Below are 22,133 nucleotides of genomic sequence, written 5' to 3' on the forward strand. Positions count from 1 at the left end.
ACATTTGTGCCTGTCAGCATCACAGGCGCAGCACAAACCCCACCCCTTGTCATCACCGAGGCAGGAGCACCAAGGGGTTTGGAAAGTAACAGTAAGCAAACAGCTCGAGAAAGCGAAAGGAAGCTGGAGGGAAGCTATGGGAAGAGTTAGTTTCCGTCCCGGGAGGAAGGAGAACATTAAACAAGCAAAACCTCTGGGCAATTGTTGCCATTCCCTGTAAATAATTTTTTTACAAGCAGAAGGAGAGCGAGAACATGGTTGAGGGGAAACCCAGGGACATCACAATAGGCTTCCTCCTGGAACCTCAGAAGTTTGCACTGTGAAAGGAACTCTGCTTCTGTCCACTGCTGTGGGCATTGGCTCAGCTTTAGGAGAGGTTTATAAAATATATACACCAAGACACATCCAGCAGAACAGATTGTTGCCAAAGTCTGTGGCAGGAACAAAAATCAGAACTCAATTTCTTTGCTTTTCCTCAAAATAAGTTCTCAAAAAATGCTCAGACTGACTGAGACCACTGTAGCTTTTAACTCTCACCAGGGAAAACAAGCAAACAGGATGAGGTAACTGCACAACTTGGTGTTGTCCCCCTTCAAAAATGGAGAAAGATTGGGGCTGAGAAAAGACACAAAGCATAAACATGCTTGAACCCAAAAGTACACTCCTTGCCTACAGCCCTGCCTGATGATACACAGGACACAGAGAAAGGGCATTTTAAAGAAATGATTTAAGAAAACAGATCACCATAGCAGCAGTATGCCACCCACAACAGGCAGCATCACAGCATTGATATTTCTGCAAGCATCACTAACACAACCCTCTTTCCATTTGTCACTAATACAAAAAATATCCATCCTAATCCAAATAAATGCATCTGGCATTCCCCTTGAAGCTCATTCAAAGTTGGACGAGACCAAGTCCCACAGATGGGGACATTTAACAGGGAAGCCACTGCTGACAGCTCAAAGGGTTCCTGCACGAATATCACCTGAATGACTGAGGGCCAGTCTTTGTACCAAGCCTCCTGTACTTCCAGGGCTAACAAGAAGACCTGAGCAGATGGACACAGGGGGTTCATAATTGTGTTTTACATCAGCAGTCATCAGGACTTAGATTTTTTTCCCAAATCCAAGCTTTCTCTGCATCAGCAAGCTCAGTGTACGCAGCTTCTCTCCAGGATGCTTGTGTGGATCAGCACAGACAGTGCTGGCGTTCACAGCACCTGGACAGGAGCAGCACCACTCCTGCTCATCCCCTCTCAGGGTGCCTCTGAGAAGGCAACACCCTCAAGCCATCCTGCAATCAATGTCCCTCCAGAACTACAGCTCGGTATCTTGCCCTGTGCTGCTTGTTTGCAACTTCTATCCTACAGCTTGATACTGTTATTAATTTACCTGCTAAAGATACAGAACAAAGAAGATACACACACAGAAAAGGTTTTGCAGCTCCCTAGGAAATAATATCTCCCTGTAATGCCATATCTCCTCTCTCTACTCAGCCCTCAGACCACAGAGCCCATCTACCGACAAGTATTTAGTAGAAACTCACTGATAAGAGCAGCTTCCACCCAAGAGGAGCTGCCTTACAAGGACACTACACTGTCCCCAGAGCCAGAGCGTGGAGACCACCTCAGCTCTTGTCCGACACAAGCAATAGAGTGAGGAAGGCAACAAAAGCTGCACTGCAATTCTCAAACTGGGCTGTCTGCAAATGTCTAGTGACCTCACTTCTCAATGAAGAGAGCTCAGAAGGAGAGCCCAAAGACTTTTAACTCCAAAGAAACATCATTATATGAAACTCACTGCTCAGACTGCTGAGACAGTTTAAAGCATTACGATTCTACTAACTCCTTGTAGACATCCACATAAAGGCAGTTAGTAAAAATATCTTCTTTTACTTTTGATGATTCTTTTTTTCTGCCAAGATACAGATCTGTAAGAGAACTTCTTTTCATCTCTCTGCCAAGGTTTGTAGAGTAACAGCCTGCCCTACTCTAAAGGCCATCAGCAAACTGCAAATCACTGAACTTGCATCATCCTTCCTGGTGAGTGAATGAAATGATGAGATTACAGCCTCTCCTGACCACACAGTGCATGGCCAGCAGACCTGTGATTCCCAATGACAACTGAACTGCAGCTGATGAGGTTACAACCCAATCTGACCAGTCCTGAACAGTGCTGAAAGATCCCCCCAGGGAGCATCTCTTCAGCAGACTTTCCTTTGGTGAACAAGTGCAAACCCTCTTGACAACTTCCAGAAAATTCACTAAGAGAAGCCTGGCCTGAAATATTCCAGTCTCAAAGAAATAACTTTGGAACAGTAGGGAAGAACATCTGACTAAAGGTACCGGGTGTGTTTCCCAGGAGTCCATCATCAGTGCCCTGCAGCCGATACTCCTCTGCAGCCAAAGGATCATGGATGGTGCAGTCTCACCCTGGGCCAGCCAAGCTGACTGGCGTGGCCAGGTTCTCCACTCTCCCACCCTGGTACCATCAGAGACACAACACACAAGCGTGTGATGGACCCCTTTTCATTCTGATGTGTTGGTTGGTGGGGTTTTTGCTTGAGGCTGATGCTTAGCCAGCCCATTTGCCAGGTCGCTCCGTTCCCACAAGCGTGGTGCCAGGACAACAGGGTGATGGGATGGGGCATCCTCGGGGGCTCCACCGACCAACCATCACGCCAGCCCAGGCGCACAAAATCACAACTTGGTTTGGGCTGGAAGGGACACTAAAGACCGCCTTGTTCCATCCACTGCCGTGGGCAGGGGCACACCTTCCACCGGAGGGGGTCGCTCCAAGCTCCAAGCCGGCGGCTGCCGCCCTTCCTAGGGAGCAGGACGGCCGGCTCCCCCCGAGGGGAGCCCCGGCCCTGGCCCCGCGCCTTCGGGAAGGGCCGGACCCGCGGGGCCCCCGGGGTGAGGGGGCCGCGGCCTGGGCCCGCTGGGGCCCCCCTGCCCTGCCCTGCCCTGCCCCGCCCGGGCCGCTCCCTCACCCCGGCGCCTCGCCCGGGGCTCCGGGGCCGTGCCGGGCCCGCACTCACATCTGGTACTCGTCGATCGCCTCCACCAGCTGCCCCCAGGAGTCGAAGTCGGTGCCCTTCCTGAAGCTGGCGCCCCAGCGCTGCAGGAGGCTGCGGGCCGCCTCCGACATAGCCCCAGCGCTAGGGCACCATGCTCACCCCGCGCCGGGGCACCCACCGCGCCGGACAGCCGCTCCCGCCGGCACCGCCCCGCCCGGCACAGCCCAGCCCGGCCCGGCCCCGGGACACCCGAGCGCGGCGGCGCCTCCCGCCCGCACCGCCCAGCCGGGGAGGCGGCGCCGGCCGCGCCCGCCCGCGCCATCGCTACCGAGGCGCGCGCGCCGCTTCCGCCCCGGTACCTGTCATGGCGCCGGGCACGTGACGGGGCGGGGCCGCCCCGCCCCTCCCGCCGCTCCTCCCTCCCGCCGCTCCCGGCCGTGCCGCCGCCGCAGGCCCGCCCCCAGGTAAGCCCCGGCGCCCCCCTGCAGCACCGCAGGCGGCTCTCGCCCCTCCGGGAGGGCCGGTGCCGCCGCTGGCTTGCCGGCGTCCCCGCTCCCGCCGGTGTTGGTGGTGTTCGGGGGTGCTTCCCGCGGGACGGCTGTGGGCCCCGGCCGCGCCGGCAGCCGCCGTCCCGGGGGGCGGCCCCACAGCCGCGGGGCTGTTGTTGGTGGCGGCGGCCCGCGGACCCCGGTGGGGAGGCGGGCGAGCGGCGGGGCCGGTGCGATCGGCCGCGATGGGGCGGCGCCATCGGCTCTCGGCTGGCGCTGCCTGCGGCGGCGGGCGCGTGACGCACGGCCGGGAGCGGCCCCGGGATCCCCGCGGGGACCGGCCCGGGCCGCGACACCGCGGGGCGGCAGCGCCGCGCAGGGGGTGCGCACCGCCCGCGGGACGGCCCGAGGGACGGGCCCCGAGAGGCGCCGGCACGGTCCGTACGGCGCCATGGGGCCGTGAGCGAGCGCCCTGCTCGGGCAGGGGCGTCTGGACAGTGCCGGGGAGCCGTGCCGGCAGATCTGCTTGGGGCTGGTGTGTTTGTTTGTTTCAGCACAGCTGCAGAGCGCTTTGTAAGGATGAACTTAGGGATTCCAAAAGGACCGCGAGATGATTCTGGTCCTGGGGGGTCCCCAGTCCAGCGCCCTGCTCAGAGCTGGGCCAGCCCCGAGGTCACAGCAGGGGCTCAGGGCTTTGTCCGGTGAGGTGTGGAAAACCTTCGAGGATGGAGAGCACTTTCTGCCCCCATGGTGAAGGAGTTTTACCTTTCATCCAGCAGGGCCTTCCCATGTTCGGGATGTGCCCATTATGTTCCATCACCCCGCACTGCAGTTGTAAAACTGACTGCAATGCTTGTGTTACATTTGTCTGCTGAAACTGAAGCGAAAGAAAAGAGAGGGTCGGGTTTATCTCTGCTCTCCCAACCTTCCAGGTGGGATACGTGCATGTAGATAGATCCATGTTTTCAGTCAGATTTCGTCGTTGCACGTTCATTTATACCAAAGGCTCCCAAAGACAAGCTATCCACAGATGGACCAGACACATATTCTCAGTGAATTGAGATTTAGCCTGGAAAAGAGGAAGGAGGCTCGGGGGTGACCGTATCACTCCCAACAACTCCCTGAAAGGAGGCTGTGCCAAGGTGGGGATCAGCCTCTTCTCCCAGGTGACAAGTGTGACAGGATGAAAGGAAATGTCCTCAGGCTGTGCCAAGGGAGGTTCAGGTTTTGCATTAGGAAGAATTGGTTCACAGAAGGGTTGTTAAACATTGGAATGGGCTGCCCAGGGAGGTGGTGGAATCACCCACCATCCCTGGAGGTGCTTAAGGATACACTGGACATGTTAGTGCCATGGTCTAGTTGACATGGGAGTGTTCTGTCAAAGGTTGGGCTCGGTGATCTCAGGGGTCTTTTCCAACCCAATTGATTCTGTGATTCTGGGATACTTCTCATGTGATTTACAGCTATGTTCAGCCTTATGCAGGAGGTAACAAACGTGGAGGGTTTTTCCCTAGGAATGTGTGTGCTCACATAGAGCAAAGTAGGTGGTAGCATTTTGCCTTGCTTAAAATAGTTGCCTCAGAAAGCATTTGTATTTCAAGAGAGTGCAGTTCTTACACTAAGCACATGGACGGTGAGCACAAGGCATATGGAAGCTTGGAGTTTCAAATGGGAAAAAAATTAATTTCAAATTAATTTCTTGCCTAGCTGTTTACAGTTGGAATATCTTTTTCTGAGCAGAGGAGCAGGACATGTGCAGCCCCTCAGTTGCACCTGTTCCTGCAGCTGTTCTTTCCTTTCCACTCCTTAGATTTGGCATAAACAACATCACAGGAAGAAAATGACCCACTGGTTCCATCGCAACCCTCTGAAGGCCACAGCTCCAGTTTCATTTAATTATTATGGGGTAGCCACCACTCCAGCTGCAACAAAGGTCTGCAAGTAAGTGTCCTGGGGGCTGGCTTCACTCTACCTCTTACAGTTTGGGGGACGTCCTTAAAAGTAATGGTTGCTCTTCAGATTTTGAGCTGAAGATGGCTGGAGATGTGTAGGCAGGGAGGCAGTTAGACACTGCTAACACTGAACATTTGCTCAGAGAATGAATTCTCCAGTTTTTGAGTCTCTGAGTGCACAGCAAGGCCAATTACAACAATGCAGAAGCAAAAGACGAAGCACTTCATTGTCTTTCTGATGACTGTGCATTCCCCTGCAAAAGATGGCTTAATTTCCATAAGTGGATAAGGCCTGACTGTTCTGTTGTGGGTAGGAATGTAACGAAAAGGGATCTCAGCCTATTTTGCAGATCTGTTCGTATCTCTTCATCTCATCATCCCATTCTAATGTAGAAGAATATTCCTGCTTGTTACTTCCCTTTCCTCTCTCTGCTCCCAGCCTCTTGGTAGGTAAAGGCACAGTTATTTTAGTAAGTGTTAGAACAAGAGGTTGGGTACTGCTTACCCACTGCTGTGTGTCCAGAATGGATTGTACTCTAGAGCCAGTCATATGTATCCAGAGGAGAGAGGAAGAGTTTTCTGTATTAGTACATTTTTGAATAGGATTTCTTAGGGTTTATTTTTTCCTTTTTTTTCTCCTTTCCTTTAGTGACTTACGGTTATCTCGAACACGGCTGCTGGAGCTGTTTACAGACTCGAGTTGTAATCCAGAAATGATGAAGAATGCAGCTGACTTGTACTTCTCACTCCTGCAAGGTAGGGAGATTTATTAGCAGTACTACTAACTCACCAAGAGAAGTATCAGTTCAGTTTAGTGGCACTTCTCAGAATGTGAGTTGTGCTGATCTCCTGTGATGAAGCTTTGCACTTCCCAGGAAGGAGACTGTCTTCATGGTGAGCTTGATACCAGTGGTGGCTGTTTAGCAAGCCCCTTCTCCAAGTTCCAGTGTCCTTTGTGACCCTGCCAGTACTACGTGCTGGCAGCCCTACCCTCCTGCCTTTAATCTCATTCTGCTTCCTGTTGGAGGAGAAAATGTGTATTTGTCTCTTAGGTGGTGGTGAATTGCTCCCTAAGTATAAATTGAGTCTATTAATTGGTTGATATCATTTACTCCTCAGTGTGAAGTGCTGGTTTGTCTCATACTAGACCATAGACTTGTTGCAAGTTTACCTTCTGCTGCTGCTTGTCTTAGGTGTGTGTATATATGTAGTTGTTCATTAGCATGGGATTTTCAGTAGATGGTTCATCTGTGCTGACACTTGCCTTTGAAACCTTCCTTCTGCCAGTATTTTGGTAACTCTCTCTTAGCAGTCAGAAACCTCAGCCAGGTTTCTTAGGACTGCATTTTCAGAAATCAGCTGATTCGTGGAAAATGGGATCTTTCAGTCTGTGGGAAGTACACGTTGGTTTAGTGAGCCCATGCGAGGGTGTAGGCTAGTGTCACATCTAAGGGTCAGATAAGAATCCCTGTTGCTACAGCCAAGATTTGGAGGGTTTCTTCAGGAAAATATCATGCTTGGCCACTAAAATCTTCTGCATGTGAAAGGAACAAGTATTTTTTGTGTTTATAAACATGTGACACTCTGACAGGTGTAGCCCCAGTAGCTGCTACGGCAAGCTCTTGACCTCTTAAAGTCTGTAAGAACTGATCAGACCAAGGCCCTTCTTCAACCTCCCTAAGAAATTCCTAGGCCTGCATGTGCTAGGATTTGAACATCCCATAGCATGAGCTCCATCCCACTAACTGCTGTTTTCTTGGCTACTGGACATAAAGAACCAATTTCCCATAGCCCTGCAGATGGATGATGACTGGGTGAGCCCATGCTTTGAAGCCCTTTTTCCTCTCCCTGTTGACCAGGCAGCTTTTCCTGGAATTTCCTGCTTGCCACTATGGTGGGAGAGACAGCCACTCACTCACCTTGAGCAACCTCAGCCATCCTGCACCTGGGCCAGTCCCACTGCCAGCTTGTCACCATAAGGGACATGCAGACATCTGCCAGGTTCTCCTGGAGCAGTCAGGATTCTCAGGGCTGGCTTGGTAACATGCTGGGCAGGCCGTTTTCTGGAGTAGCCAGTTGGGTTTTTCCACACTTTGCTCTCGAGATACTGAGGAGTAAAAGCCCAGGAAGTAACATGGGGTTTTGAGGGGTTCAGCAAGAAACATTCCTTTATCTATACTTGTACTCATAGTGATCCATCTGCTTCATTAGTCATTTCTGTTTCCTACTGTGAGATTGCCTATTTTATTGTTCCCTAGGTTTTATCCTTTCACTGGATGACTCTTCCCAGGAGTGCAAGCTGAGATACATTCAGAATTTCAAGTGGACAGACACACTACAAGGCCAAGTCCCGAGGTGCGTGTGATTTTCTGAGTGCAGCGTGTGCAGCTGCTCTCTGCTGCTCTGTTGCACACATGCACCCCTGCCAGCACAGGCCTGAAGGGAAACAGAAATGTAGCAAAGTCTTGAACACAAAGTAGCTTCTGAAAAGGTGTTGCTGTGGTTTTGGTACCTGCTGTGCTGTGTTTGGTGGTCTGAAGTGTGCGTGGCCTTTTATGTAAAGCTGTGAGAATGCATAATAATGGTAGAAGGATCCCTTGGGTCTCTCAGTTGATCTGCAAAGTGAACCTGCAGTTGGCTAGAGCAGTATAAAGAAGAGCCTTGAGGGTATTGGTGGGTTGAGCATGGCTCAACTCAGTTTAAACTGTTTACTGCAGTTTAAAACTTAATTTGGCACTATTGCCTGACAGGGAGTTTCTGTGTGTTTGGAGGTTCCAGTGTTGCTGAAGATCTGATTTTGTTCTTGTCCTCTGAAGCTCCAAGTACATGTCCTCTTGGTTCAAACAGACAAATCTTCTGTTTCCACTAGGAATACAGATCTGTGACCCTCTGAATTATTCACTTGTCTCTTGCTATTGGAGGTAATTGTGTTGTATAACCACGCCTACAAATTTGTCAAGCTTTAGCTAGAAGTGCTTGACCTCCTCAAAGCTTTTATTCCCCGTGGAAGAAAATCTGTTGATTAAGACTTTCTTCTAATTTTCTCACGGTCAGACACACTTGTACTTGTGCCAACATTACTCTTCCCACTCCCACATCTTTCTTTTTGAAAGGTTTGCTAGTTCCTGAGCTATACTGAGCTTGTGATTGCAAGGTCAGTCTTTTCAAAGACACTGTTTTTAGCTTTTGAAATTCCCTGCTGTTTGCACATGCTATTTGTCTGCAGTTACATAAATACTTGCAATAACATTCATTTGAGAGAGTTGTAATAGACTCTGACTTATTAACTTAGCAGTACAACTTTAAAGTGGACATTCCAGGGCAAGGCTTTCCACAAAATGTGCAATTGAAAAAAAAAAAAAAGAGAGATGGAAAAATGTCAGCCACACCCAAAGCTAAACAAATCTCAAGTTACAGTTTTAAAATAAAAGTTCCCAAAAGGGAAGGGTGGGCATCTGAATGTGGGAGATTCTAATTATGACTTCTTAAAGGAAATAAATAAAAAAAAATGAAGTCTCTCTTAGGTAGTTGAGTAAGTAGGAGGTTCTGAATTGGAAATTGTTGACATCTTAAATAAAAGATGTTTTATGGAGAGAAATGTTGACTTCTGCTATGTGAACTATCAGCAGAGAGAGATGTGAGAAAAAAAAAATGCATTAAGTTTTGGGGGGGTTTTGTCTGTCTTTCTTTAGTGCCCAGCAGGATGCAGTGTTTGAACTGGTTTCCATGGGATTTAATGTGGCTCTATGGTACACAAAATATGCATCAAGACTCGCTGGAAAAGAAGAGTAAGTGGTGTTCTTTTCTTACCAATTCTGCTGCAGCAATACTCCACCAAAGGTTTAGCAGGTTCAGGGGCTTGCTTGCTGTGGGACGTTCCAGTTCAGGGGAGTTCCAGGAGGCCTTTACACACCAGCACTTCAATCCCTTCTTGCCTCTGCAAACCAGGTGCAGTAGTACCACGTGCCTGAGACACAGAGAAAGTGTCAGTTGTCGAGAAACCCTTCATCAGTCCCCCTCTAAATGTCCAGGTGCAAAACTGAGAGTCTCAAAATCACAGCTCTGCTGATGTTCAGCCCTACAGACTTCTAAATCCTTGGCTTCTAACACTGAGGTTACCTTTTACTTGAGAGTCATCATGGGAACTTACATTTCTTTTTTTTCAAGCAAGTTCTGTATGATTATTTCATGATTGGACACTGTACAGAACTGCTTTACTCTGAAGGTAACACAGCCATGGGACATGTCACTTAGGGAATTGGTGGAGTCTTGATTCTTGAAGGATTTAAGATTCATCTACACAAGCCCATAACTGACCTGATCTGCTGTTGCCAGTTGCGGTGCCCCAAAGCAGGAGATGGCACTAAATGACAGAGGCCCTTTCTAACTATCATTTTACTGGTTCATTCTATTTTCTCAGTATAACAGAAGATGAAGCAAAAGATGTTCACCGCAGCCTGAAGATAGCAGCTGGGATTTTTAAACACCTGAAGGTAGAAGGACTTTCTTTGCTGTCTGTTCTTTGAGGTGTTTTCAAATACTAGACTTCTCTTCTTAGAGATGCCTTTACACACATACCTGAATGATCCAGGAAACAGAAAGGTATTAATAGGCTGTGGTACCACTCAGTCCCTGCAACTCATTCCCAGTGGCACTGGAGGAGTGGTTTGTCTGTCTGCCCTTATCAGGTGCTTGGGACCTTCACTCAGTGTGTCCCATCCATTTAGGAATGAGCCCCTTGTTTTGCACTGGTGTCAGGCCTAAAGTGACTCTGAGATTTGCTTTGTACTTAGGAAAGTCACATTCCAAAGTTGATTACACCTGTGGAGAAGGGAAGAGATTTGGAAGCCCGACTTCTAGACTCCTACATCATACAGTGTCAAGCTGAAGCTCAAGAAGGTATCTCCAAATATACATTGCATGGGTGTGGGAAATGACTCTTTGTGGGTCACTGATGTCTCATGAATTCTGCTTGGCAGCAAGGCCATGGGGTTTTTTATTCTCCTGAAGTACTATGGCATAGTGGGGCAGGTTGCTTTTAAAGAAAATTATGTTACAATTATAGAAAGAAAATGCCAAAAATCAGTCTGATATTATAATTATAATATGAAATATCTTTCACTTCAGAAGAACTTGTGTGTGGCAGTCCTCCTTTTTCTTATTTTACTCTTTCATGCAAGCCTTTCACCACCATGCTTGCCTACCGTGAATTCCCAGTTCCTTTACTTTAAAACATGTGCAGCTTCTGTTTATTAGGTAATCTTAAGGCTAACATTCCTTCAGTTTTTCTACTAAATTGGAATCATCCTACCCAAGAAACAATCTGTCTTTATTCTTCTGTTTGCTTGACTGCACAACATCTATTTTCTGTTTGTGCATGGGTTTTAAAACCCTAAATGCCTCTGCTGATTTGTTGTGATGGGACATTTCAATTAAACTTAAACCATGGTGTGGAACTTCTTTTCAGTGACAATTGCTCGGGCTATTGAGCTGAAACACAATCCAGGCCTAATAGCTGCTCTGGCTTATGAAACAGCCAACTTCTACCAAAAAGCTGGTGAGTGTCTTGTTTTGTATCCTTGGTGACTTGGTTTATGCACTCTTGCCAGCAGATCTACTTCACCCACCCATAAATTGCAATATTAATGCTGTTCTCAGCGGATGTGGAGTGTGTATTTAGCTTCTATTTAGCACATTTAAGGCTCCAGTTATCAGCATGTATTTTGATAAGGCTTTTTGGTTTTGTGGGAATCCTTTTCTGTAGCTGATGGTTAGGAAATATTAGTGAGGGAGACAGACTAGCAGCAGACAAATGGCCTGATGTCAGTGGAGTGTGTTCCAGCTGCCTTTGGGCAGCAGATCATGATGCAGAGCGTGGAAAGGAGGGGAGTGGGTTCACTGTGTGCCACCTTCCAGCTGAGGAAGCTGATCTCTGGGTTGACTGAGGCAATGGGAGAAGTGCAGAAGTCAGGAGGACATTGTAACACACCTCACGTTGTAGGTCACTACTGGAACTTCAACCAGGAACAAGCTTTGAAATGCTGCCTAAAAATACTTAGAGCATTAGCCATCCAGACTTAGTGGGCAGCACTTTCAGGGATTCTAGGGACAACTTCATGATAGCTATATATTTTTGAGGTTTTTCTCCTACATTTTCTGTGCTTTTGCAGGGGTATTTTTTTCCCTTGTTTCTGGATACTTTAGAGTTAGGATCTGTTGCTAAGTTTAAGAATTTTGGTCTTTTAATGTGTTTGTTTTTGGAAATGTCTTAAAAATTACTTTTCGTATGTGTTCGCAGATCAAACTTTATCCAGTTTGGATCCAACCTATGCAGGTAAATGGAGGAAGTACTTAAACTTGAAGAGCTGTTTCTATATGGCCTACGTAAGTACTTTGGGTGGCAGCAGTCACAGCTTGCTGTCTGTCTGCCAAGGGCTGCATAGGGAGTGGGGGCTGACTGTTGCCTTGGCTTTCTTTCCATACTGTGAAGAGGAATTGTGCAGTGTCAGTGACATTAGAACTGTTTTTGTGGAGCCAAATGAAATTGCAGCAATGTGGATTTGTTGTGATCACAGGTCTTTAATTGGAGCCATTCAGGCTGAGCATAATGGTCGCCTCTGTTATCATCATCACAGTCTGATCCTAGGCACAGTTCAGAGCTGAGCATCTCTGTGAGGGCCCTGAATGCAACTGCATCAAGTACCAAAGGGTACCATTCCAAGAACTGTCCCTGTTTGCCTGATGGATCTCCTAGCAAGTGCTGCAGTGCCCTTGAGATCCTCAGCTGCTCAATTTGCTGTCTTGTAGCCTGCCACAGCCTGTAATCTGTCTTTTTTATACTGTACAAAAGGCCCAAGCTAAGCAGTTTACTTCATTGTCTTTCTCTTAGGCTGAACCTGTAGCTAAAAGCTGCTTGCCGTATTAGCAGGTTTGAGAGGTGAGGGAGGGTCAGAGTTGGGGTACTTCTCATTTTTTTAAAATTTGAATGATCTGGGCAATGGTAGATTTGGACAGAGATGGTAGATTAGTACTGTGAGAAGGGGGACAAGGTGGGGATTAGTAGATAGGATTGTTCCTTCACCTATTGTATTCACTAGTTAAACTCAGCTCCTGATAATAGATAATAGGAATTCAGTTCCCACTGGAATACAATTCCATCTTTAAGCACAGGTGTGAAGAAATGGGACTTCTTGGGGTGGAAAAGTTATTTGGACTGTGACAAAATATCTCAGACACCAGAACACCTCATCTCTTCCAGACTCAGTGATGTTTGTCACAGATGGAGTTTTGAGTGTTCAGGTAGTTCTAGTTCTCAGTCTTAGCTTTGTAAACTTGCCTGAGGTTCAGTCTCTTTCTGAGCTGGGGCTTGATGCTGCACACTGCTACAGTGAGCGCTTGGAGTGGCGTGGTGCTGGTGCTCCAGGTCAGACAGCTCTGTGCAGCTCAGTTACTCTTGGCTGGGCCTGAGACAGCTCGGTCCTGATTCTGGTTCTGGTTCCCAGTGTTGGGCTGCATTAATGGTTCTGTGAGTGCTGCTTTCACTCGCATTCCCCAGCTGTAAACTGCCTGCAGGGAGTGGCAGCTTCGAGGAGCTGCAGCTGCTGTAGGGAGCAGGAGGAGGGAATTGGTGCAGGAAGTGCCCAGGGATGTTGGTAATGACTTTGTCCTCTCCCATCAGGCATACTGTTACCATGGCCAGACTTTGCTGGCGAGTGATAAATGTGGGGAAGCAATCAGATCTCTGCAGGAATCAGAAAAATGTAAGTGTGGTTGAGACGGGAGTCTGGTGATGCCATGCCTGTTCTGTTTTGCTGTGTTTTGTTAATCTGCTCTCCCATAAAGATTTTATCTGTCACCTGATGGAAATCCAGCACACCTTTGAATAGAGACATTATATATTTTTTTTTGTCTTGCCAAAGACTGTCTTTCATAACAGTGCTGCAGAAAATTTCATCTTCACTTCTCAGCCTGGCTTAAAGACTTGCTTTGAGCTGCCTGCAATATACAGTGTAAAACCAATGGTCTGGTCATCTTGTTTTCTGGTTTATATGTTAGATTAGTGCAGCCATCTCTGCCTTGGAGATTAAATAATAAATCCAGATCATGCTTGTTTATTTTTAAACAAGTTTCAGTAACTTACTTCTTCTCTGTTCATTTGAAAGGTATATTTGGGCAAGTTCATAGCAGTTCAAAGTCTTCTGCTCAGTCTTCTCTCTTCAAAGCTATTTCCACCCCAATGGCCTGCACTGCATAACTTTTTGCAATATATAAAAATGCTCAAATCTTCAAAGTGAAATCTTTAATATTAGTTTTAAAAATAAATCAAAAAATTTTTAAGAACAAACTAAGTTGGATTTCTTGGAATAAAAAAATTGTGTTCTGCTGTTCAGAGAAGAGTGCTTCTTCTCCCACTCCATATTGGTTATTGTTTGGTTTGGGGCTTCAGCTGTGTGTGGACACCTTCATACCCTCTGTTTTTTCCCTATCGTGTGGCACAGTTCTTGGGCTTATTGTTGCATTTTGCCCCACGCAGAAGAATGCTTTCCTGCATCTTCCCACCCAAAAAGCTATAATTTTCTTTTCCTCTTCCTAGTCACTTGCTGGATGCAGTAAATCTTGGCTGGAAGTGCTGTCTTTGAACTAGTTTGGTTTTGTTTCTACGAGGAAAGAGGCCTGACTGGATTCTGGTGTCTTCTAAGACTGAGACACTGTAAAGCAGAACCATGATTTAAGAGGGTCATGTAAATAATTTTTATTTCCTTTCTTTCTTGCAAAGTTTTTGCCAAGGCTGAAGCATTGTGCAAAGAATATGGAGAAACCAAAGGGCCTGGGACTACTGCCAAACCTTCTGGACATCTTTTCTTTAGGAAATTAGGAAGTTTGATTAAGAACACACTAGAAAAATGCCAGAGAGAGAATGGATTTATGTAAGTAATTCCTGGTTGGTACTGCACTCTGTATGAAGTGGTATTACCTCATTTGCCTTTATTTCAGGATGGCATGGTAAATTTTCCTCTCCAGCTGTTACATTTCTTTAGGGCATGGCATGTAACCTACAGATAAATGTGCAATTCTATGATTTTCTCTCAGTGGATTTGCAGTGGGTCTGTGCTGTCCCACTCTGTCCTGTGCCAGTTGAGCAGGGTGGGTTGGACTGACATCTGGAGAGGCTGAGCAGTTTTCTTCCCTCATTCCTCAGCCACCTGGTCACTCTTCCTTCTGCACAAGAGAAAATCTGCAGAAGTTGCTGTTTTGCTCTAATGCTCTCCTCCTGTCTCCTGGGATCTGTTAGGCAAAAGAAGACAGAGGGGGATGTGGAGAGGACCAGTAGGTGATCCTGCTTTGCAAGCAGGGAAGTCAGAACATGGTGCTGCCTTCAGTGAAGATCATGCTTAGGGTGCTGGAAGCTTGACCAGTCCAAGTATGGTTAATACTTTAAATAGGGCTTTCTGTTCACTGATGTCCTCCCAAAAAGGGTTTGGAAATACCAAGTTTTTATTTCAGTTGAAAATATCAAGATTAGTTTGTCTTTAGAGTTCTTTTGCTCATTCATTTCTCCTCTTCCCTCCTCTTATGATTTAGTATTCCATAAGAAGTTTGTTATTTCAATTTTTATGACATTTAAAGACCTGCATAATAGGGGAACTGACTAAGTGGAAAGGATGGTCAAGTACATCACAGTGAACTGCAAATAGGAAGAGAAATGTTCTGCTCTGCTTTGGTTCAAATACCCATTGTCAGAGCTTAGAACAGCAGCACGCTGGAGATTCCAACACATCCATGTCCCTCTAGAACAAAACTTGGAAAGAGTGCCTGTTTTGGGAGAGCTCTGTGCAGCACAGCAAGGGAGGCAGAGTGTGTCAGTGTGTGAGCTCCTGCTGGCCTGCCAAGGCTTTGCCCTGTAGCCAGTCCCTGGGGGGCTGCTGGGTTGCCATCATCCACTGTGGCACATTTAAGACTGTTTGGGAGAAGAAGTGTCCTCTTCATCTTTGGGAAGTACTTTAAATCCTCATTTGTATTTTGAAGGGTTTTTTTGGACAAAAGATGCTCTTCTGATTGAAGCACTGGGAATAACGGTTATTAAGCAGGGGAAAACCTGCCACATGATTAGGGAGCAAACAATAGTTCTAAGAAGGAGTTGCTTTTGTTCTTGTGAACCTTGCTGGCAGAATGCATGTTAGGCAGTGCCTTAATGAACTGGAAGAGAGCAGCAGAGCTTGCCACCGTGAAAACCCAGATTGTTTTGTTTAGAATTGCAAAGAGGACTTGCAGAGATGGTGCATTGTATTTTAAATACATTTCTGTATTCTGTTCCAGCTATTTCCAGAAGGTGCCAGCAGAGGCTCCCCAGCTGGAATTGAAAGCAAACTATGGCTTAGTAGAGCCTGTTCCTTTTGAGTTTCCTGCCTTGAATGCACACTGGACTCCTGAAACTGTTGCAGCATTTGATCTCACCAAGAGGCCAAAGGATGACACCGTAAGATAATCCCATGTGCTGTTCCTTCCCTCTGGCTTTATTCTGTGTATCATACAGAGCTTGGTTCCTCTGTAACATTCCCCAGATCAGTGGGGGAAGCAGGCACAAGGCGACCACCTAAGCTCATCCTTCTGTTGTGCCTGGGACTAGTCAATTAACCTCTGCCACACTGCCAGCATCTGGAAAATCAGCTCATTTTTTACTAAGTCCTGTAATGTTACAGGAGTGAATGCTAGAGAATGATTCGTTTTTAGAAAAGGATTCATTTAAGGATGCTGAAACAGAGTACAGTTGGCTTTTCCCTCTTGCTTGAGGCTTACTCAAAGTTTTCAGCTTTGAAAAGAGAGGGGACTATTAGATTATAACATGTAAAGTTAGCTGTGCATAAATACTGTGCAGACACGGTGGTTTGTACTTGTGGTATTTAGTTGGGTTTTTTTTTCTTCTTGTTTATAGGCTAAACCAAAACCAGATGAAGAAGTAAAACCTCTGAAGGAACCAGATATAAAGCCTCAAAAAGACACTGGATGCCAGATTTCTTGAGTGCCATAAGTGCTTTAAATTCACTTTGAAACTCCTATTCATAGGACTCTGGGGCTTTAGTTCTGATCTCCTTTTTTTTTATTCTTCTTTTTTCATTTAGAAGACTAATTTAATTTACCTTTGTTAATATGTATCTATCCGCTTAAGAATGTGGTGGATTTCTAGGAGGTTATTTATATCTGACTTATTTTTGGTTTTAGTGGGATCTCATAGAATGAGTGGGTTTAAATGTTCCTATTGTGCCTCTAGGGAGTTTCTTTTTGTGGGTTTAGTTTTACCCACAAATAGCAAAGGAAGTATCATGATTGTGATGCTTGAGGGTTTTTCCATTACCTTATATGCTGTATCATGTCCAATTCTGCAAACAGAAGTTTGCATGAACAGTTGTATTTATTCAAGTTTTGTCATTCAGGCTTAGCCCCTGTCGTGTTCCAATCCACCTAATTCCAGTGAGAGAAGAAAATCTGCGTTTGGTTTGTAACACTCCTGTGGTGCTTCACAGGACTTGCACAGAACTTGGGAAACCTCAGGTTCTGCATAACAGGAGCACAATTTATGTTCTGAAACTATCTCTGTTCTTTCCTCTATAGATTAGGGGTTTTATATCATGTAGTAAGGTACCTTTGCTTTGTCTGTCCTTCATTCCAAATCCTTTAATATCCAAGTGTATCTGAAAGTGATGCAGCAAGCAATATGGAAGTGTTTAAAAGCAAAGCATCTCTCTGTCATTCGTTCAGAGATTTTGAATCATCAAAGCTTTGTTAAGTTTGAAGGCTGCAGACAGTTCATATCTCTTGGCACTGCAATTCCTGAAGCTGTCATGCTAAGGCAGTGGGTTTGATAGTTGCTGTGTTTCCATCTGGGTGGTGTCTATAAGAAGCTGTCAGGAGAGCAGGGAGGAAAGACAAGCTGGTGGCACAGCTGGGAAGCCAAGCTCTGGATTTCCTGTATGCCCTGTGTAAACAGTGCTGCTTCTCAGCTTTTGCAGTGTTGCACTGAAATCAGCTCTTTCTGAAGAAAACTTGCCAGAAGCCAAGCCCAGTCAAGGCTGAGAAAGAAAGGATTTTCTAGAGCTTGCTGCTTCCATTTCTGCCTGCTGTGGAAAATGTGACAGCATTCTTGAGTGCTGAGCACTGCAAAACACCCGTGACAACAAAAACATCTTCCTGATTTGCTGCAAATGCAAAGGCATATGATGCATGTGTTGAAGGGAGAGCCTTGCAATCCCTGGGTACCAGTTGCTGCACTTCTCTTTGCCTGAGAAAGAAACTGAGCAGCCTGACAGTGCTCACCCTTCCAGCAAACATGATGGCAAATGCACTTACTGTGATGTAAACTGTAAACACATTCCTCACTTTGTGCTCTTTGTTCACCTTCCACCCTGCTGTAATTCAGTGCTTTTAAAATCTTTCATGGGGCTTGGAGCCACTTAGCTTAGAGAGCAGGTGTGGAAATCCTTGAAGGCCTGAGGAACAAAAGCTGCTGAGGAGGTTAATAGGGAACTCAAGACTCTTCCTGAAGTACTGGACCAAATTACAAAATCTGTTGATACAAAAGGCAAAGAGACTTCTAATGCTGGCTGTTGGGGGTTCATCAAATGCAGACCTCCTTGCTTCCTGTGATGGATTTTTCTGTCTCTCAGTTCTGCACATAAAAATAAGTGTAAAGTGAGCTGAATTTCTTTGGAAGAAGTTTCTGTTCTGCAGGGGCCTAGAGGATAATGACTATCAAGAAGAATAGATACCTAGAAAGGCTCCATTTCTTCTGGTCCTGGGGACCTGGGGTATGTTTCATGAAGAGTTACTCAAATCTGTTCCTAACTTGATCAGCTGACTCATTGGACTTCTTGCATTATTAAAAGACAGCTTAGGTTTTGCCAGAGTGGAGTGTGGAGTTAGTTTTCTTATATATAGATTTTAATTCTAAAAATGTATTCTGGCTGTAGTCATCAATATTTGCTCAGCCTGCCACCTTTAAGGATCAAGATACAGTTAACTCAGTTTCATAATCATAGTTTTTTTAGCTACTCACTGATTTTCAGAATCCTTTGTCAATATGTACACATCTCAACTGAATTAGTTTTCTTGCTATGTAGACCAGATCCTGTTTTCCCTCCTCCCAGCGTTTTCCCTTCCATCTGCTACAAACTGTGGCACAGAATCCCTTCTTTGCTAATGCTCATGTAGGTCCTGGGCCTCATTTCTGATGCAGCTTTTACCCATGGGTGGGTTCCAGTAGAGGACTATCTTAAAATGAAATTAACACATCATGACTAAATCATTCCCAAACATCCTGGTAGGAAAGATTATTTTATGGACTTGGAATTCTTTGGAGGCTTTCTCAAACCGCGTGGTTTGTCTGAATCCAGTTCACTGTAAATAGTTTGGGGCATAACCAAGTGAATTGTGTCAGAGGATGACATGACTTAAGCCTAGCTGTGTAACCTTTTATGCCATAGCTGCTTCAGTAAATATGATGTAGTAGTTTAAAAATAGACTAATGGAACAAACTAATTCACTTAACATGTGTTGCTTTTCAAGACAAACTTTGTTTACTTGTAGCTGAAATCCTGTGGCAAACATTGGATGGTTTTGCCAAAAAATAGGAAGCTGGAGACTGTTCAGTTTGCAAAGTAGAGAGAGCTGTGAGGCAATGAGCAGCTTTCTCTTCTGGTTCTGTTGGGTAGTGGCAGGAATTACTGTAAATAGGATATAGATTAACTGTCCAATATGCTTAAGAATATGGGTGAATGAACTGGGAGTTTCAGCCAGTCTGGAAACCCAGCAGCCATGTTCCTTCTCTTATAGCTCCCTTCAGTAATTTTAAAGAGTGAAGTATTTTGAACGGTGACTTTTTAATATTTTGATGCTGCAAGAGCCTGTTTTTGTGGCCTCTCTCTGGTTTTAGAGGCTCTCATGGCTAAGCCTGCAAATCTTGTTGGTGTAAATAGTCTTTAAAATTTTGTGCCCCATCTGAAGCAGGACAGAACTGCAGCTGAATAAAATACGGAGTGCTGGGCCCTCTGTTTTGTGCTTTAAGAAAAGCAGTGATTGTCTTTAATCTACTATAAACCAAACCATTAAGCTCTTTGTAGGATTTCTATTTAAATACCTTCCTCCATGTATTTAAATACACTTTCTCATTGTATTTAAATACACTTCCTCCATGTTTCGTGTTCTGGGTTTTCAGTAGTTACTCTCCATCCAGCATGTGACACACCTACAGCTGAGGGATTAAACCTTGACCCTTGGATGCTGATGGTTGCCTCCCACTGGATTTGGTAGAGGAGTTTTGCCTGTCAGCCTAGGGATGGATGTGCTCACTTGGGTGTTCAGCATGGATCCCTGGTGTGTCTGTAACATGGTAGTCGTTTGTATAACGAGCAGGAAGTGGATCCCTTTGTCTGTGTAGAATAGAGACAACTTTGCACTTTAGAATTTTCTTGTCTTGCAAATTTGGTACAATACAATATGCTTGTAAATACTCCTTCCTGTCATTTTGTTGCACTGATTTCAGTACTGTGCTATGGGTAAGGTTTTAATGGGAAACATTACTGAGATGCATTTTTAATTGTCTGTGTATAAAACAAACTCATGAAGCATATCTCTGCCTTTGGTACTGGGGGGCACGGGAGGAGGCAGTGAGCTGCTCATCTGTGTTCCGTGGGAATCCCAAGAAGTGAAGACTTTCTGTCTGTTGGCTGCCGGGTGAGACATTTCATCTCACCCCTGTGTCTGGTATCTAAACTGAGGTTTCAGCATTAACATAAATCCTGTTCATGCCTATTAATTGTCCCTAAAAAGATCCTGTCTCTCAAGATCACTTTTAATAGTAGCATAAGCTGCTTTTTTTTTTCCTTTTTCTGTGTTTTTTTTCCTGTCACTGGCCCAGCTGAGTGAGGAATAAAGCACAGTGAGTAAGACAGGCATGGAAAAGCCCCTGCAGAGTGTACCTGTCTCCAGGCTGTGAGTGCAGTGTAAAGGCCTTGCCACAGTGACCACTGGTTTCACTCAGACCTTTCCCTGCTGGTGATGCTCAGTTCCAGCAAAGGTCCCATGGCAAGCCAGGGGACCCTTGATTAGCTTTTTATGTGGGAGGGCCTCCTTTGGTGTTGGTGCCTTCCTGGATTACAAGCTTCCTGAAGCCATCCTGTACTCTGAGTGATCCCACTTCAGTGGAATCAGCTCTGAGATCACTGACCAAGCAGCCTTACTTTGTGAAGACAGGCACCATGCAATCTGAAACTTCATCGCCGGAGAATTTGTATATAGCCACAAATTTCAGAATACCATTTAAAATAAACAATCTTCAAGTATCGTGTTTTATTTCGTTATTTAAAATTTTACCTACAGTGGCAAGAAAAAGGCTCTGTCTTGAATGTTGCTTTCTGCAATTTAGGCAGCTTTATTAATTATGGGGAGTGCTTAATCCTTGCTTAAAGGAGGACTTAAATAAGGAAGGTACATGAATTGGGTGCCTGTGGGAGTAGTAGGCACAATGATCATGTCAAGTCCTGGGGCAGGAGGAGAGGAGATGGGCTTCCCAAATTCCTGTTTAGAAAAAAGAAAGTAATTAGGCAGAATTTCTTACGGCTGTACAAAATCCCAGTACTTGCCAAGGTCTGTGACACTGTGGGATATTCTGTATACTGTGTGCAGGGGATTATCTGGGAATAACTTCAGTATTCTGTATCTGAACCAGACATGCACCTGCTGGTGTCTCCAGGAGTCCCAGCTGTCTCTCAGAGCCATGGGGTGGTCTTTAATAATTTTGCTCATGCCTCCAAGCTTTCTGTCTGGCTTTCCCAAAGAAGGACTCATTTGCAATATCCATGTTGATGGCCCCTGGATGTAAGGCTGCCCTTGCTTTGCTGAGTTGCTCTCAAGTCTGAGGGCCTTGTCCTCTGTGACACCTGGACCCTTTCCTCTGCCACCCGTGCTTCCCCAGTTTCTGCCAGCACAGCTTAGTCCATACCTTCTCCCCAAACATGGTTAAAAACTGCATCACAGCACCAATAGAGCCCCCTCGAATGGATAAAAATCCCCACAGGGCTCTGCTGGAGTGATGGCCACCAAGGGGCAGCAGAGCTCGCGTTTCCCTGCAGTTTTTCCACTCGGCTGCCCAGCACAGACAGTGTGCACCCGGGAACAGCAGCGCAGCTTTAAAATGGCAAGAGGTGTCACAGGTTACACCTTCTACATCATTTTGTGTAGAACATCTCTGTAGTTACTGACGGGGGCATCCAGGAGCCCGTGCATGCTCTGTGAACAGGAGAGCAGCTACCCCTCCATCGAGGACACTGCCAAGGCCATGGAGCAGGAGCCCTGACAAACACACACAATCTCCTGCCCTGTGTCCCCTCAGCGGCTCTGTCCCAGGGCCTGGCAGCCTCTCCGGGGCAGCACACCAAGCTGCTGTGTACATCCGTGTGGGGTTTCCATGGCAGGGATTTGAGGTGGGAAGGCTGCAGGGGCAGCTTCTGTGGGCAGCAGCTGCCCTCGTGTTGGCCCGAGCCCATTCCAGCCAGCCCCGCCGCCGGCCAAAGCTGTGTCCATCAGCCCCTGCCCATGGCTGTGGGGAGAAGGCATGAGGTGCACACTGAGGCCTCGGGCAGCTGGAAATGTGAACCAGGGGCTTCTCTCCTCTGCATGC

The 22,133-nt window shown here is 46.3% G+C and overlaps 2 protein-coding genes across 5 annotated transcripts in view; one reads left to right on the forward strand and one right to left on the reverse strand.

Annotated features, from left to right (window-relative positions):
• AIDA (axin interactor, dorsalization associated) overlaps positions 1-3,300 on the reverse strand; it is a 29,422-nt gene extending 26,122 nt beyond the window's left edge. For all 3 annotated transcript variants that reach the window (XM_063391089.1, XM_063391090.1, XM_063391088.1), the window contains exon 1: positions 3,043-3,300. In XM_063391089.1, the coding sequence (XP_063247159.1) occupies positions 3,043-3,152 (110 nt within the window). In that variant the 5' untranslated portion in view covers positions 3,153-3,300. The remainder of the gene's footprint in view (positions 1-3,042) is intronic.
• A 119-nt stretch (positions 3,301-3,419) lies between these two features.
• Positions 3,420-20,797, forward strand: BROX (BRO1 domain and CAAX motif containing). 2 transcript variants are annotated; one of them, XM_063391087.1, is made up of 13 exons: positions 3,420-3,485; positions 5,320-5,450; positions 6,111-6,217; positions 7,720-7,816; positions 9,154-9,249; positions 9,882-9,954; positions 10,255-10,360; positions 10,929-11,018; positions 11,760-11,845; positions 13,140-13,221; positions 14,238-14,388; positions 15,779-15,938; positions 16,395-20,797. In XM_063391087.1, the coding sequence occupies exons 2-13, from the start codon at positions 5,350-5,352 to the stop codon at positions 16,479-16,481; spliced, it is 1,236 nt and encodes a 411-aa protein (XP_063247157.1). In that variant the 5' UTR covers positions 3,420-3,485; positions 5,320-5,349; the 3' UTR covers positions 16,482-20,797. The 2 variants fall into 2 exon arrangements, with proteins under 2 accessions (XP_063247157.1, XP_063247155.1); XM_063391085.1 differs by lacking the exon at positions 3,420-3,485 and adding an exon at positions 3,908-4,044.
• The last annotated feature ends 1,336 nt before the right edge of the window (positions 20,798-22,133 follow it).

This window comes from Prinia subflava, chromosome 2 (assembly GCF_021018805.1).
Source record: "Prinia subflava isolate CZ2003 ecotype Zambia chromosome 2, Cam_Psub_1.2, whole genome shotgun sequence".
In the NCBI taxonomy this organism is placed as follows: Eukaryota; Metazoa; Chordata; class Aves; order Passeriformes; family Cisticolidae; genus Prinia; species Prinia subflava.

Bases quoted from the DNA above. Each gene is read 5' to 3' on its own strand.
- BROX (XM_063391087.1), top strand. From the start codon at position 5,350: ATGACCCACTGGTTCCATCGCAACCCTCTGAAGGCCACAGCTCCAGTT. The intron at 9,250-9,881 runs GTAAGTGGTGTT...CTATTTTCTCAG, and splicing joins AGACTCGCTGGAAAAGAAGA to TATAACAGAAGATGAAGCAA. The intron at 14,389-15,778 runs GTAAGTAATTCC...ATTCTGTTCCAG, and splicing joins CAGAGAGAGAATGGATTTAT to CTATTTCCAGAAGGTGCCAG.